Source organism: Schistocerca serialis, chromosome 1, assembly GCF_023864345.2.
Source record: "Schistocerca serialis cubense isolate TAMUIC-IGC-003099 chromosome 1, iqSchSeri2.2, whole genome shotgun sequence".
In the NCBI taxonomy this organism is placed as follows: domain Eukaryota; kingdom Metazoa; phylum Arthropoda; class Insecta; order Orthoptera; family Acrididae; genus Schistocerca; species Schistocerca serialis.
In genome coordinates this window covers 928,853,856-928,871,594 of record NC_064638.1, presented here as the reverse complement: position 1 = coordinate 928,871,594, position 17,739 = coordinate 928,853,856, and the positions used below count along the sequence as shown (strand labels likewise).

General features: G+C 38.0%; 1 protein-coding gene across 2 annotated transcripts in view; it reads left to right on the top strand.

Annotated features, from left to right (window-relative positions):
• LOC126412402 (serine protease svh-1-like) overlaps nucleotides 1-17,739 on the top strand; it is a 467,630-nt gene that overhangs the window by 394,898 nt on the left and 54,993 nt on the right. For both annotated transcript variants that reach the window (XM_050081990.1, XM_050082000.1), the window contains 4 exons: nucleotides 9,195-9,353; nucleotides 10,108-10,257; nucleotides 10,595-10,826; nucleotides 10,935-11,114. In XM_050081990.1, the coding sequence (XP_049937947.1) occupies nucleotides 9,195-9,353; nucleotides 10,108-10,257; nucleotides 10,595-10,826; nucleotides 10,935-11,114 (721 nt within the window). The remainder of the gene's footprint in view (nucleotides 1-9,194; nucleotides 9,354-10,107; nucleotides 10,258-10,594; nucleotides 10,827-10,934; nucleotides 11,115-17,739) is intronic.

Below are 17,739 nucleotides of genomic sequence, written 5' to 3'. Positions count from 1 at the left end.
ACTATTAAATTTTCATCTCCCTTCACTATCTAAATAATTTCTTTTATCTCATCATACATTTAATCAATCTCTTCATCATCTGCGGAGCTAGTCGGCATATAAACTTGTACTATGGTGGTAGGCGTGGGCTTCGTATCTATCTTGGCCAAAATAATGCGTTCACTATTTTTTTTATTCATTATTAAACCTACTCCTGCGTTACCCCTATTTGATTTTGTATTTATAACCCTGTATTCACCTGACCAGAAGTCTTGTTCCTCATGCCACTGAACTTTACTAATTCCCAGAGTCTTCAACAGTTCTGCTGGAAACTCATCAATTCCACATGCCTTCCTATTTTTCATCTCCTTCAGCACCTTTTCTACTTCTGCTTCCAAGATGGTGAATCCCTTTCCATCTTCTGACACATATTGCTCCTCTTCAACCTTAATTTCGCTTTGTATTTCATCCCCCTTATACGTACATTCAGTATGTTCTTGCCATCTGTTCAAAACCTCCTGTGGTTCTTCTGCTAGAGTATCATTCGCTCTTTATATTTCCATGTTATTCCTCTTTCTTTTACGTTCAAAAACTATCTCACTAGCCAGTCTATACATCATTTCATACTTTCCCTCTTTCTCCATTTTCTCTATTTTGTTACATTTCTGTTTCATTCATTTTTTCCTTGCTTCTTCAGTTTCTCTTCTTAATTCATTATTCAGTTTTGTGTACCTCTTTTTGCCTTCTTCAGTTTCTACATTTTTCCACTTTCTCTGCTCTTCCATCTTTTTCAACATGTTTTCTGTTATCCATTCTTTCCTAGTACTTTGGGATACTCTAATTCCAAGTGCTTCTTTGGCAGAGTCCATGAGCCCTTCCCTCATTTTTATCCATTTGTCATTAACACTTTCATCAACACTACCTCTTTCCCATTTATCCATAAATCTATTCTCAAAACCTGATGTCTTTCCTACCTCTTTGGGTCCTTCTATGTTTAGTCTTTCCTTTGCTCTACCTTTCCAGACTTTTTTCAACTTCACTTGTATTCCTCCCACTACTAGGTTGTGGTCTGAATTTATATCTGCTGCTGGATAAGCTTTGGCATTCTTCAAACAGTTGCTAAACCTTTTTTGTATCAGGATGTAGTCAATTGATACCTTTCCCTTTTCAAATTTGATGTCCATGTGTAACATCTCCTTTTGTGGTGTTCAAATAATGTGTTACCCACTGCTAATGAATTTTCTTTACAGAAACTAATTAGTCGTTCAGCTCCCTCATTTCTTATACCTAATCCAAATTTTCCTACTGTATTTTCATCTCTTCCTTCACCTGCCACTGCATTCCAGTACATGAAGTACAAGCATATGTAATACGTTCACAGAAATATGAGTGGCTCAAAGACTTCTTAAATAATACAACCCAGTATGTTGTCCTCAATGGCGATTGTTTATCAAAAACAAGGGTTTCGTCAGGAATGTCCCAGGGAAGTGCGGCAGGACCACTATTGTTCTCCATATACATAAATGATTTGGTGAACAGTGTGGGCAACAATCTGCAATTGTTTGCAGATGATGCTGTGGTGTATGGTAAGATGATGAAGTTAAGTGACTGTAGGAAGATACAAGATGACTTAGACAAAATTCCCAATTGATGTGGTGAGCGGTAGCTCGCGATAAGTGTGGAAAAATGTAAGTTAGTGTGAATGAGTAGGAAGACTACTGCAACCCTCACAAATGTTTGACTGGACCCATTTAATTTCTTCACAAATTCTCAACTTTAATTGAGTGATGTGAAGCTGAAACTGCTGGCTCAGGACCTAGCTAAGTGTTACAAGACAGTTTGTTGAAGTCTGGAGCTCTACAAAAGCTATGAAGTGCTCATCAAACACACTGAGTACAATCTAAGATGTTCACCAGGGCTCTTAATTATTTTCTCCTTATATTGTTAACAAATGACCGCCCAGAGTACATTTCTGAAGTGCTCTCTGCGGGCAACAGAAGTATACTGACAACTAGTGGTGAAGGTGCATTACAAGAAATAGTGCAAGCAAATACTTCTCACCTACAAACTTATTATGGGCAGATGGTTTACATATAATAGCTCAAAAATCAATATAAATGAGTTTCTACACAAAACATAATCTCACTGCATTAAATACAGAAGTACTTCGGTTTTTTTGGACTGCATACCAGGAACACACTAAGCTGGAAAATGCATACACACGTTATCAAAGGACCTTATCAGACTTTGTTTATTACTGAGGTTAGTATGAGATACAACCTATTAAGTCACTTTAAAGCTAGTGTGTTATGCTCTACTTAGATCTGTTGTGACGTGGGGAAATATGAGGGTGGTTTGGAAAGTAACCATCTTCTAGTGTGGCACTAGTATTTGTTCACAGAGCACCACCATTGTTACATCTGCATGTTCTCTGATACATTAAGCATACGGATGTGAAAGTATGAACCTCATTCTTTCATGCATTCAGTTGTTATAACCTCAAAATATGAGTACTGTGATAAAAAATCCTGTGGAATGCAAAGGCAGTAGTAAGATTTTTTCTGCACAAAACATTTCAGGAGCAGACATTCATCATCAATTATGTGCTGTACGTGGTCCTAACATTATGGATGAAGTTGTTGTTCAACAATGGGTTGACTTTTCTAAAAGTGGTAGAATAAACATTCATGATGTAGAGAGAAGAGACAGGCCTACTGCTGTCAGTACTGATCTTGTCAAGAAAATTGGTGAAAGACCTCATGTAAATCAAAGATTCACCGTCTCTGAACTTTCTGAACAGTTTCCACAAATTTCTTGTACGGTTTTGTATGAGGTTGTCACTGATAACTTAGGCTACTGAATGCTCTATGCTCAATGAGTACTAAAATTTCTCATAGAGGTCCACAAAACCAAACAAATAGGCTCTGCCTTAGACTTCCTTTCACGCTATGACACAGAGGGAGAAGGTTGTTTGAAAAGAAATGTGATTGATGGCAAAACCTCAGTGGCATATATAAATGTCAAAATTAAACAATAATTGATGATAAAGGAAAAGTACCAGTTTGCTTTTGTTTTACAATATTGCTTTTATTGTGTTAACTGGTTTTTGGCTTACATTGTGATCTTCAGACATTTACTGAGTATTGTCACCAAAGAAGTTACAATGTTTGCAAACAACATTGGAAGAGGAGTAACATGTCTAGACTGAGCAGAAACATACAGTAAGTAACATCTTTGACAGTGTGGTGGTAATGCAATGAAAAAAAAAAAAAAAAAAAAAAAAAAAAAAAAAAAAAAAAAAAAAAAAAAAAAAAGGAGTAAATAAATAAAAAAGGAATAAACAGGAAAAACTTTTTAAAGTGGAACACAAACCAATTAAAAGAAGAAACAATTATCAGTGTAACTACAGAATACATAGAGAGCTTAAGCAATATCAATAAGATAAACAGAAATAAATAAACGCAGGAAAATGGAGGAGCTTGTGGGATCATACAGTAAGTTGTTTCATCAAATATTGTTTATATTTTACTCCGTTCATTTATTTAATGCAAACTGTTACATATCCGTAGTTTTGAATATAATGTTAATGTTAAAATGCAGTACCAACACACTCTCAAAGATTGCATTTATTGTATGTTCCCTCAGACCCCTCCACTTTCCTGTATTTATTTATTTCTGTTTATCTTATTGATATTGCTTAAGTTCCTTATCCATTCTGTAGTTACACTGATAACTGTTTCTTCTTTTAATTGGCTTGTGTATCACTCTCCATGTTTTATACCTCCTGATGCAGCCTTGTCAAGTACTAACTTTATTTTATTTTATTAGTTTTGTTTATTAATAGACACTGTTATGTAGGCATGCTGTTCCTATTCTGTGTTAAAGTTTTTCCTGTCTACTCCATTTTTATTTATTTACTCCATTTTTATTTATTTACTGTTCAATTTTTTACTTTTTCATTATATTATCTCCACACTGTCAAAGATGTTACTTACTGTATGTTTCTGCTCAGTCTGGACATGTTACTTCTCTTCCAATGTTATTTTGCAAACATTGTAACTTCTTTGGTGACAATACTCAGTAAACGTCTGAAGATGGCCTTGTAAGCCAAAAACCAGTTAACACAATAAAAGTAATATTGTAGAACAAAATCAAAATGCTTCTTTTCATTTATTATAATGTTGTTCTACCAAGAACTGACAGAAGATTTTGTTAAGAATAATTCTTGGTTTGGTGGCCATAACAATTCTCCATGCAAGCCGAAGAAATCTCAATAAACTTTGTCATTGAGGACGGTTAGGGCTACAGTTTTTTGGGATGGTGAGGAAGTTTTGTTAGGTGAATTTATGGAATGTGGCATGACTGTCACTTTAGATGTCTACTGTGGAACTCTGCAAAAACTTTAGTGAGCCATTCAAAACAGACTTAGTGATATGCTTACATCTGGTGTTGTATTTTGCATGACAATGCTCATTGTCACTGTGCCCAGAAAACTCTAGAGATTTTGAAGCAATTCAAATATGATGTTTTTAATCATCTCCCATACATCCCAGACTTGCCACCAAGTGATTTTCATCTCTTCATTCACATGAACAAATGACTTGCATTACAGCATTTCGATGAAAACAGACTTCAAAATGCCGTGAAAGAATAGCTATGCATTCAGGTGGCAGAATTTTATGAAGATGGGTTTTGTGAATTAGTGAAACTCTGTAACAAATGCTTAAATTTAAATGGTGACTATGTTGAAAAATAGCAAAGAGCTGATGTTTCAAAAAGTATATAACTAAATTTCTCACCCTGCGAGGTTTTTATTTACAGACAAATGGAAGCTTTGTTCCAAATGACATTTTCAGTTACAGAAACAAACAGTTAAAATACTTTCATTACAAAATATACACGAGTACAATAGGATACTTTTCAAATAGTTTAAAATGTTTCTCCAACTTTAAACCCCCCCATAGCTATGTATATAGATAATTTGCACTGCTGCATAGGCCAACATTTAAAACCCTACACAATAAACACAATTCCTATTAGATAAGAAACAAAAATTACTTGCAAATCTTGACACACAATGAAATAAGGGCACACAATGATACTGAAGAGGAATCAAAACATGCAATCTGAAATATAATACAGACATTATGGTACATTGCATCAGTTTTAGGTGAGAATGTTTTGTACTGATTGCGTAATATACCAGTAGAGGTTGAACCTGAAATACCTCATTATGACTCTGCTAACCTCAACAAGCAGTTTCAGAGTAGCCGTTACCAAATGCTTTGTGTACTCAACTTTGCTCAGAGCTGTTTGTTGCTTATTGTTTTCAGTTGGTACAGGCTCCCAGGTAGATGCTATTTTTCTTGACTTCCGGAAGGCGTTCGATACAGTTCCGCACTGTCACCTGATAAACAAAATAAGAGCCTACGGAATATCAGACCAGCTGTGTGGCTGGATTGAAGAGTTTTTAGCAAACAGAACACAGCATGTGTTGTTATCAATGGAGAGACGTCTACAGACGTTAAAGTAACCTCTGGCGTGCCACAGGGGAGTGTTATGGGACCATTGCTTTTCACAATATATATAAATGACCTAGTAGATAGTGTCGGAAGTTCCATGCGGCTTTTTGCGGATGATGCTGTAGTATACAGAGAAGTTGCAGCATTAGAAAATTGTAGCGAAATGCAGGAAGATCTGCAGCGGATAGGCACTTGGTGCAGGGAATGGCAACTGACCCTTAACATAGACAAATGTAATGTATTGCGAATACATAGAAAGAAGGATCCTTTATTGTATGATTATATGATAGCGGAACAAACACTGGTAGCAGTTACTTCTGTAAAATATCTGGGAGTATGCGTGCGGAACGATTTGAAGTGGAATGATCATATAAAATTAATTGTTGGTAAGGCGGGTACCAGGTTGAGATTCATTGGGAGAGTGCTTAGAAAATGTAGTCCATCAACAAAGGAGGTGGCTTACAAAACACTCGTTCGACCTATACTTGAGTATTGCTCATCAGTGTGGGATCCGTACCAGATCGGTCTGACGGAGGAGATAGAGAAGATCCAAAGAAGAGCGGCGCGTTTCGTCACAGGGTTATTTGGTAACCGTGATAGCGTTACGGAGATGTTTAATAAACTCAAGTGGCAGACTCTGCAAGAGAGGCGCTCTGCATCGCGGTGTAGCTTGCTCGCCAGGTTTCGAGAGGGTGCGTTTCTGGATGTTGTTGTTGTTGTGGTCTTCAGTCCTGGGACTGGTTTGATGCAGCTCTCCATGCTACTCTATCCTGTGCATCTCCCAGTACCTACTGCAACCTACATCCTTCTGAATCTGCTTAGTGTATTCATCTCTTGGTCTCCCTCTACGATTTTTACCCTCCACGCTGCCCTCCAATACTAAATTGGTGATCCCTTGATGCCTCAGAACATGTCCTACCAACCGATCCCTTCTTCTGGTCAAGTTGTGCCACAAACTTCTCTCCTCCCCAATCCTATTCAATACTTCCTCATTAGTTATGTGATCTACCCATCTAATCTTCAGCATTCTTCTGTAGCACCACATTTCGAAAGCTTCTATTCTCTTCTTGTCCAAACTATTTATCGTCCATGTTTCACTTCCATACATGGCTACACTCCATACGAATATTTTCAGAAATGACTTCCTGACACTTAAATCAATACTGGATGTTAACAAATTTCTCTTCTTCAGAAACGCTTTCCTTGCCATTGTCAGCCTAAATTTTATATCCTCTCTACTTCGACCATCATCAGTTATTTTGCTCCCCAAATAGCAAAACTCCTTTACTACTTTAAGTGCCTCATTTCCTAATCTAATTCCCTCATCATCACCCGACTTAATTCGACTACATTCCATTATCCTTGTTTTGCTTTTGTTGATGTTCATCTTATATCCTCCTTTCAAGACACTGTCCATTCCTTTCAACTGCTCTTCCAAGTCCTTTGCTGTCTCTGACAGAATTACAATGTCATCGGCGAACCTCAAAGTTTTTATTTCTTCTCCATGAATTTTAATGCCTACCCCGAATTTTTCTTTTGTTTCCTTTACTGCTTGCTCAATATACAGATTGAACAACATCGGGGAGAGGCTACAACCCTGTCTTACTCCCTTCCCAACCACTGCTTCCCTTTCATGTCCCTCGACTCTTATAACTGCCATCTGGTTTCTGTACAAATTGTAAATAGCCTTTCGCTCCCTGTATTTTACCCCTGCCACCTTTAGAATTTGAAAGAGAGTATTCCAGTCAACATTGTCAAAAGCTTTCTCTAAGTCTACAAATGCTAGAAACGTAGGTTTGCCTTTCCTTAATCTTTCTTCTAAGATAAGTCGTAAGGTCAGTATTGCCTCACGTGTTCCAGTGTTTCTACGGAATCCAAACTGATCTTCCCCGAGGTTGGCTTCTACTAGTTTTTCCATTCGTCTGTAAAGAATTCGTGTTAGTATTTTGCAGCTGTGACTTATTAAGCTGATAGTTCGGTAATTTTCACATCTGTCAACACCTGCTTTCTTTGGGATTGGAATTATTATATTCTTCTTGAAGTCTGAGGGTATTTCACCTGTTTCATACATCTTGCTCACCAGATGGTAGAGTTTTGTCAGGACTGGCTCTCCCACGGCCGTCAGTATTCCAATGGAATATTGTCTACTCCGGGGGCCTTGTTTCGACTCAGGTCTTTCAGTGCTCTGTCAAACTCTTCACGCAGTATCGTATCTCCCATTTCATCTTCATCTACATCCTCTTCCATTTCCATAATATTGTCCTCAAGTACATCGCCCTTGTATAGACCCTCTATATACTCCTTCCACCTTTCTGCTTTCCCTTCTTTGCTTAGAACTGGGTTTCCATCTGAGCTCTTGATATTCATACAAGTCGTTCTCTTATCTCCAAAGGTCTCTTTAATTTTCCTGTAGGCAGTATCTATCTTACCCCTAGTGAGATAGGCCTCTACATCCTTACATTTGTCCTCTAGCCATCCCTGCTTAGCCATTTTGCACTTCCTGTCGATCTCATTTTTGAGACGTTTGTATTCCTTTTTGCCTGTTTCACTTACTGCATTTTTATATTTTCTCCTTTCATCAATTAAATTCAATATTTCTTCTGTTACCCAAGGATTTCTACTAGCCCTCGTCTTTTTACCTACTTGATCCTCTGCTGCCTTCACTACTTCATCCCTCAAAGCTACCCATTCTTCTTCTACTGTATTTATTTCCCCCATTCCCGTCAATTGCTCCCTTATGCTCTCCCTGAATCTCTGTACTACCTCTGGTTCTTTTAGTTTATCCAGGTCCCATCTCCTTAAATTCCCACCTTTTTGCAGTTTCTTCAGTTTTAATCTACAGGTCATAACCAATAGATTGTGGTCAGAGTCCACATCTGCCCCTGGAAATGTCTTACAATTTAAAACCTGGTTCCTAAATCTCTGTCTTACCATTATATAATCTATCTGATACCTTTTCTGGATGAGGTATCGAATATATTGCTTCCCCCTACTTATACCTCCCGAGGAGATCATGAATGTAAAATTAGAGAGATTAGAGCGCGCACGGAGGCTTTCAGACAGTCGTTCTTCCCGCAAACCATACGCGACTGGAACAGGAAAGGGAGGTAATGACAGTGGCACGTAAAGTGCCCTCCGCCACACACCATTGGGTGGCTTGCGGAGTATAAATGTAGATGTAGATGTAGATGTAGAAAGGCAAAGGTTCCGAGTTCGAGTCTTGGTCCAACACACAGTTTTAATCTGCCAGGAAGTTTCATATCAGCGCACACTCCGCTGCAGAGGGAAAATCTCTTTCTGAAACCATTTACTGCTTTGCATTGTATATTTTAACGTTTCTCATGTATCACAGGGCACAAATTAGTGGGAGCATCAATAGCATATTGTGTGCTTTAAGCCTCATCCCACTATTATACATAACCCTCCAACATTGATGTTTACATTTTTCTGCAACTGCTCTGGTTCCAGTTCAACATACAAACTTTCATGTCTGTGTGTGTGTGTGTGTGTGTGTGTGTGTGTGTGTGTGTGTGCGTGTAAGTAGTTTTTTCTGTCTTTTTTATGGATTTTTGAGTATGTTGTCAAATGTCAGTGCTTTCTTGCATTGTAGTAGCATCTTGAAAAAAATAATTTGATAACGAATTTTAATTTTTATGTTTCTTATTATTTTCACATTGAATTGCTATTTTATAGGCTTCAAAAAATACTACTATTACATATACAACAACTGCTGAACAAATACTACCTACCGAATGTGGCATGAGAGAAATAAATAATTATGTGGATGCCGTAATTTCAGAGGCAAGAGTACTGACTGGCTCTGTTGTGGCGAAAGGTTCATATCCTTGGCAGGTAAGTGTGCTATTGCAGTAGTGCAAACAGAGTAACTAAGATTTACATTGCTAAAAAGAATGTCAAGTAATTAAAAAATATGGACTTTTTGATGTCTCATAAGTAACTACATATTTCTTTTGATGTGCAGATTCACAAGCTAGGGAATTTTACCTTTGTTATGGAGAGAGAAAGAGAGAGTGAGTGAGTGAGAGAGAGAGAGAGAGAGAGAGAGAGAGAGAGAGAGAAAGAGAGAGAAGGTTGCACCATGTGCGTGTCTGAAAATATGTGTGAGCTTAGACATGATGGGAGTACAGAATGGGTCAACATAGCCCTCCCATTTACCTCTTAAAACACAGTGCACAATCCTGTTACATTCTGATCAGGTTACCTAGGTAGTGGTCATCAGTTGGTGTTGGCAACCACAGACAGTCAGTACAAGCCAGAACTTAAGTATATGGGATCCCATAGTAGTGGCTGAATGTACAGATGTTGTCACTGTGGTGGTACTTTATCATTTATCTCACTCTTAATAAGATTAATAACAGCAGTGAATGCACAATGTGCATATAATGTCTAGCCACCATCACATTAAAATCTTTCATCTCAGGATACACTCAATTTTTCGACTGTCAGTCATGTAGGCTTTCAGTGGATGTAGATCTAGTTATTTGTATTATAAAAGATCATTAATATTTTCTATTTATTCATACTAAACATTGTGATGCATTAAATTATTCTCTTTATTGATTAATGAAGTGATTTCTTATCTTAGGCAAGTATACGAGTCCGCACAAGTATGAAATCAGTTCACTGGTGTGGCGCTGTAATAATCTCCCCTCTACACATCTTGACAGCTGCACATTGTCTTCAAGATTTTATGAAGGTAGCATACTTTGTTCGAGTTGGTGACTATGACACAGAGGTATGTAGATCAGTCCAAATTTTGATCCAATTCAGTCTCTGAATATCTCAGAAGTTGCTCCTGTAAATAATGAGCCTAGCCATCACCCATGATCATTTATTCATCCTTATAATTACAAGACAGGTTTGAGCTTTTTCCTGAGTATTCAGGGAGCCTACTCTGTTAGAGAAATGCATTTTATTATTGCTCTTTTGGATTTTAGCATCTATTGCATGTTATCTTAATTTATTCAGATTACATATTAGCTCAGTTCAATTTCAGTTTTGTTTTGTGATATCACCTCCACAGTTACAGAGTAATGACTGGCAGTTTAGAAATTGTGTACTTAATGTTGCAGGTTTTTGATGAGGCAGAACAAGAAGCACTAATTGATGAAATTTATATTCCTGAAGGATTTAATAAAGGTTTACGTCTTAACAGTGATATTGCTTTGCTGAAACTTAAATCAAGGGGAATTTTGTTAGGAGACATGGTTCAACCAGTATGTCTTCCAGAGCCAAATTCAGCTTATCCTTCTGGGCTTAACTGTACAATATCTGGATGGGGCTCTGTTAGAAGCCCTAAATCAGGTATATTTCTATACAACAGTTAAATTCTTTTACCATTTTACCAGTTTAAGAATTAGATGCACACAATCAATATTTGACTTGTTTTTTCTTTACGAAATTGAATTTCAGGGCATTCCCGGCTACTAAGAGCATCGTGGGTTCCAATATTATCACAGGAGACATGTCGAGCACCATTTGTTTATGGTGATAGAAAAATTACAGATGCAATGTTCTGTGCAGGGTACTTGGATGGTGGTGCAGATTCATGTAAAGGTGATTCAGGAGGGCCCCTTGTTTGTCTAAATGAAGGTGGGTGATATGTACATTACATACTCTTACCTGCACCTTTGTCTGTGTTTACATGTTCGGAAAAGAGAATATGTTTTCTAATCATTTGAATCACCCACCCGATCTCTCTCTCTCTCTCTCTCTCTCTCTCTCTCTCTCTCTCTCTCTCTCTCTCTCACACACACACACACACACACACACACACACACTAGCCATTAGAGGAAGAAATGCTGCTGCCTGGAGGAAGTTGATGCTGTTTTTTATCTTTAGCTACTAGTGATTGCATGTGCTAGGTGCATTAGCTTCAGTAGTAGCCATTATCAGCCATTTGCTTGCAGACAAACACAAAGCAAAAGCTGTTGAATATAGAAGAAGTTGAGTAAGTTTTTGTAAGATGTAAGATGTTCTTAGGAAAGAATTTCTGTCCAAGAAATTAGAGTTGAAAATTAATCTTAAATAATAACAGTTAATATGTGAAGATAATGACTAGTAAAAAGCCATTATATTAATATTCTTACAATTACTAGAGAACTGTAGTTGTATATTATATGTTATTGCTGATGAAACAGTAATTCAGTCAGTAAGTGTGTCTTGTTTGGGGGTATTACTAGTGGGGTACGATCTTTTTGTAATGGTCACCACACTCATTAAATTATCAAATGAGCCATCATTTGTCCACATAGGCTGTATTTATTTGGACCTCTTCTTTGTTACACATTCTGCCACTGTAGCTTAGTGGTCAGTGTGTCTGACTGCTGTGCGGAAGGTCCATGTACGATTACCGGTACTGCCATGGATTTTTCCTCAGTGGTAAGACATGAACAGGGTGCACTGAGCCTCATGCTGCCAACAGAGTAGCTATGTGAGTGAGAAATAGAGGCTTGAAGCTCAAGAAGGCCAACAATGCCCAGAAGAGCTGTGTGCTGAACCCATGCCCCTCCATACTGCATCCAAATGATGACACTAGCATAGGATGACATAGCAGCAGTTGATCTGGAGTGGCCTGTCTGGGCCAGCACATGTAGCCTTGTTTGCTTGCTTTGCTTGACTTTGATACATGACTAGTCCCAGGTTTTTAATCCCTTGTTGAGTATTTAGCTTGAACAAGGTGTCTTACGCATGAAAGTGGCAATGTATTCATATCATGTGCTGTGGTTCAATTTCATTTACAAATTGTCCTTTTCATGGTGCACTTAAGTGGACCTGTTTCTGTAAAACTCATATTCTAGTATAATTTGTAAATTAACATAAATGGAAGCACTTCTAAATATGCTACCACTTTCATTTGTTGTTTGAACTAAACACTTGACAATGGGTTGTAAATGCCAAAACTAGTCAGATAACAAAAGAAATGGTCTAAATAAGTACAGCCTAAGTGGAGAGATGCTGCCTTCAGTTAAGATATAGTAATATGGATTGGAAACAGATGTAACAGTTGTCTGATTATTGGAAGGATTGGAAATTTTCCACTATAATTCCTTGCCTCTATTGCTTTATATCTGGGAGCAGATTTTTAGAATATCTTGATAACATTTCACAGGAAAATTCTGGACTCCATACATCTTATGGAAATGCTGTGACAATTATAAAACAGACTAAGCAGTATCTTCCTGAATGAGTTGTGTTTTAGTCTTGATTGTTGGATGACTATTTCCCCCGTTCAGGCATCCATTTCATTTTTGGTTCATGATGATAATACTGTGGAAAAAATTATCTTGCATTTAAGTCCAGCTGCTTTTGAATAATGTCAATACAGGCGTGGTAACAAGTTTGGACAAGATAAAATAATCAGCCTCCAGGAAATTGATTTGTTGTAACATGATATTCAATTATACAGGTTATGCTCATTTGACAGTGATGCATGTGTGGGACTGGTGGATAGATGATGTTTGTATTCAGTAACAAGCAATTAGTCAGAAATGTAATGTGACTACAACATTGGATGATAGCTGTCTTGCACTCTGTTTGCAGCTCGATCCACAGTGTTGTCTCAGCTCAGGAACCCTATGTGAAAATGTCTGTGTCAGTGGTTTATTGTCGTATGCTGTGACATGGGGTAGTGTCACATAGGCTGTTTCATTGTCCAGAAACCACAAATGCCTGAGACTGTGTTGAACATGTGAACACCATTGATGGCATTCTGAGATAGGTAGAGAGAGTGAGTGAGTGAGTGAGTGAGTGAACACACACACACACACACACACACACACACACACACACACACACACACACACACACACACACACACACACACACACACACGGTCCCAACTTATTCTAATGTGATATTCGTTTTAACGATATGTACTAACCGAGACAGTAAATCATGAAGAATAGCCAGTACTACAGCAGCACCTATGCATGGCAGTAGCAACCAGCACATGCCAGGTTGGTTCTGCCACTGCTGGAAGGCTGGTTGTTCTTCATGGTTTATTGTTGCTATTAATACATATCACTGAAATGAATATTACACTCGACTAATTTGAGACCATTGTATTGGGGAGGTCTGTAGAATTCCATTTTAAAAACCATTTTGTTTGTAATGGAAAACAGACTGACACCTTTCTTCAGCACTGGGTGTCACATGAAAGATGTCATGAGTGGCATTTGTTTAGGCTGACTCCTATTACATATCACAAAAATGAAACTGCAAATAACACACACACATCTTAAGTCAGAGACTCAAACTGGCTTTCAGCATTTGCAATCACTCACTTCCCAGTTAATGTTTACTGACATGCAACAAACACCCACGCATGCACACACACACACACTCACACACACACATGTGTGTTGTGTGTGTGTGTGTGTGTGTGTGTGTGTGTGTGTGTGTGTAAGACATAATTTAGTATTTTAGCCATCATTCAACATGGAGATGATGTGTTCAATTGAGAGACTCATCTGGAGTCTAAATCGTAACTTATTGTGAATCTCATATTTCCAAATGTACTTAACAATTAAGTAACTGGTGGTCATTTGAGATGAGAGTAGATTAGATTAGATTTAGATTCAGTTTTCATTCTGTAGACCCAACAGGAGATGATTCTCCATGTCAGATTCTTTCATGTCAGAAAGTGTAACATAAAGTATAAAGCATTTGAATATAATGCTTACTACCCTGATCATTTGTCAGGAGATCGTCAAAACAGGTAAATACATTACAGTAAACTGGAACTGCTAATATTTACAGAATTAATACGCCTGTAATAAATTTATCACACACAACAATACCTAATCTTGACTTGTCATTAAGTGCTGTCAAAACTGAAATCCGCCAGACTTTTTACTTAAGCTAGTCTAGCAGTCCCAGTTAAGATATTCATCTGTAGAGTACAAGGAGTTGCCTATCAAAATGTCTTTCAAACTCTGTTGAAACTGTGTTTTATCTGAAACCAAGTTTTTAATGGTTGCTCGAAATTTATTGAAAATATGTGTTCCTGAATATTGGACCCCTTTTTGGACCAAAATAAGTGATCTTAGGTCTTTATGTAGAATGCTCCTAGTATTGATACTATGTACGGAGCTACTGGATGGAAATATAGATATATTACTTGCAACAAATTTGATTAAGGAATAAACTTACTGAGAAGCAGTGGTTAGCATGCAGAGCTTGTAACGTGCGCGTGGGGCACACAATACTCATTAAAGGCTGTACTACGGTAAGTGAGCAGGGTTCACCTTACAAGACAGGATTTTCATATAGATATTGACCGCGTGTACCTGAATGGTGGCAAATCAGACTTACACCAACTCTGTACTAACAATGATCCATCAAGTAAGTTCAAAATGCAATTACATGTCAGTATGTACCAAAAGCAACACTGAAGATGCTAGCAATTTGATAATAATACGGTCGCCAGCCTAATTAGGCATTAACTGAGTTTCTTCCCTGTACAAGTTGATGTACATTCATGCAAAACAACAAGTAGTAACACTGCATAATATAGTAGAATTTTAGAACCAGAAAATCTATTGAACTGATAGTTTCACGTTCTGTACTGATATGGAAAAAATCATGAATACATAACACTGCACTATAATGTATACTACAAGACTCTATACTGTCTATTGATCTGATTAAAATCGGGCATAGGTTACCCTAGGAATAGCACTTTCGAGCCACACACAAAATGTCAATTTTGATAAAGATAAAACACTGATAAATTTTGACTTATTTATTGACTTTAACTTTTGCTGGTCAAACCAATGTGGAACACTTCAGAATTCAAATGAATAAAACGGAAGGGGGGGGGGGGGGGGGGGAGGGGGAGACCCTGAAACTGTTATAATTACTATATAAAAAAAATTGGTTACTGAAATTATCATGCGTTCAAGATTTCCAGTATATGAATTACTACTCTTTTTATCTTATTTACTTCTCATTTAAATACCTTTATATCTGTCTCGAAATAATTAAACTTCATTACTATATCAATATTAAAGTTATCTTTCAACTTCGTTAGGCCTTCGTTATTCATTTACTGGTTCATTAACAAAACAGTTCTTTAAACACCATTCTAACATAACTAGGTCTGCAAGTAATTATTATTAACACAAAATTTAATTTTTCATTTCGGGACACTCGGATTGCACAACATTTGGAAAGGACCCTGCCTAGGTTAGTTGTGAGGATAATTAAATGAGGGGAAAGTTCTGTTACAATTTAGGTTATTATTGAACAGTTCACTCTATGGTCCATACGAATACAGTACTAAAAGTTTCAACCTGCTTGTATCGATGCGGCGGTTGGCGGGCGGCGAGATGGCGAGGCACAGAGCACACAAACAACCACAGCTATGGCTCTTGACGTATCGGCACTTTAATTCTTCTTAGCGTCGCAATACTTTTCCATTTAGTGCCTATGGAATTTTGCCATGCTGTGTGGGCGTTGGAACAGCATATCCGAGGCTCAGTGAAACTACGTCTTCCAGGAAAGCCTCCTCGCTCCAGAAGGTGTTGCTCAGACCAATGCCAGACTCCAACTACAACTGCTGAGCCCGTTGTGCCGTGCAGTGCCCGCGTGCATTTTCCCGCGCTCGCCTGCCATCCACCTTTTACCGCTCCCTGATAGGCCGGGTATTCACCCAAGGTTTTGCATTCTACATATCCTAACACATTGCCTACGTATGGACCCGACGCACAGTTACAATTTTAAACATCTTACAACAGTTTCAACGTTTCTTACATTTCAGTTCTGTTACAATATTGCTTGACATTTGACATAAACATAAATATTCACATTGAAACTTGTTTACAGTTTCCTTAACACAATGGCATGAAACAAAAAAGAAATGAAATCAGAACATCAATTACACTAATTTATCGAAAAATCAGATGGAAAAAAAATTTACTTATATGTACAATAGTACAGCGTCATTGTTGTTACAAGCTCCTTGAAAAAGATTCTACATTATGTTCTTGAATTTACACCATAAATGAGTCTTATTAGATGATTTTGCATGCTAAAAACTTTTGCTTGGTTTGATGAGTTACCCTAGAATATGATCCCATATGATATGATAGAATGAAAGTGAGCAAAGACACAAGTTTTTGGATATTTATATCTCCTACATCTGAAATCATTCTCACTGCAAATACAGACTTATTTAGGCACTTCAGCAATTCTGTGGTATGCCCTTCCCAACTGAATTTATTATCAAGTTGTAATCCCAGAAATTTAACACTATCAAGCTCTTCGATCTGCATGTCTTCATATGTTATACACATGATGGAAGGAAGACTCTTACAGGTTCTGAACTGCATATAGTGGGTTTTTTCAAATTTTAATGACAGTGAATTAACTCTAAACCATTTAATAATTTCAGTGAAAATTTGATTAGCAGCTATTTCTAAATCTGTACTTTGAGTTGCTACATATTGCAGTGTTTGTATCATCTGCAAACAAAACAAGCTTAGCATCTGGCAATTTAACAGACAAAAGGTCATTAAGGGGGGCCATTGATGTTATTATTGTCGGTTTGCTAAAGAAATTTGGCTTTTAATAAATCTTTTCCGCTGAGGCAGTCAATTTATTTGAAATGAAATGATTAAGTCCGCACTATTGGCTAGCTTCAACAGCTTGCTGCATTTCAGGTGCACGTTTTCATCTTCCGGCATGCTGGTATTTCAATAATAAAGAACCAAACATGAGATAATACAGTACTGGTACCCCCCCCCCCCCCATGAACCATGGACCTTGCCGTTGGTGGGGAGGCTTGCGTGCCTCAGCGATACAGATAGCCGTACCGTAGGTGCAACCACAACGGAGGGGTATCTGTTGAGAGGCCAGACAAACGTGTGGTTCCTGAAGAGGGACAGCAGCCTTTTCAGTAGTTGCAAGGGCAACAGTCTGGATGATTGACTGATCTGGCCTTGTAACAATAACCAAAACGGCCTTGCTGTGCTGGTACTGCGGACGGCTGAAAGCAAGGGGAAACTACAGCCGTAATTTTTCCCGAGGGCATGCAGCTTTACTGTATGATTAAATGATGATGGCGTCCTCTTGGGTAAAATATTCCGGAGGTAAAATAGTCCCCCATTCGGATCTCCGGGCGGGGACTACTCAAGAGGATGTCGTTATCAGGAGAAAGAAAACTGGCGTTCTACGGATCGGAGCATGGAATGTCAGATCCCTTAATCGGGCAGGT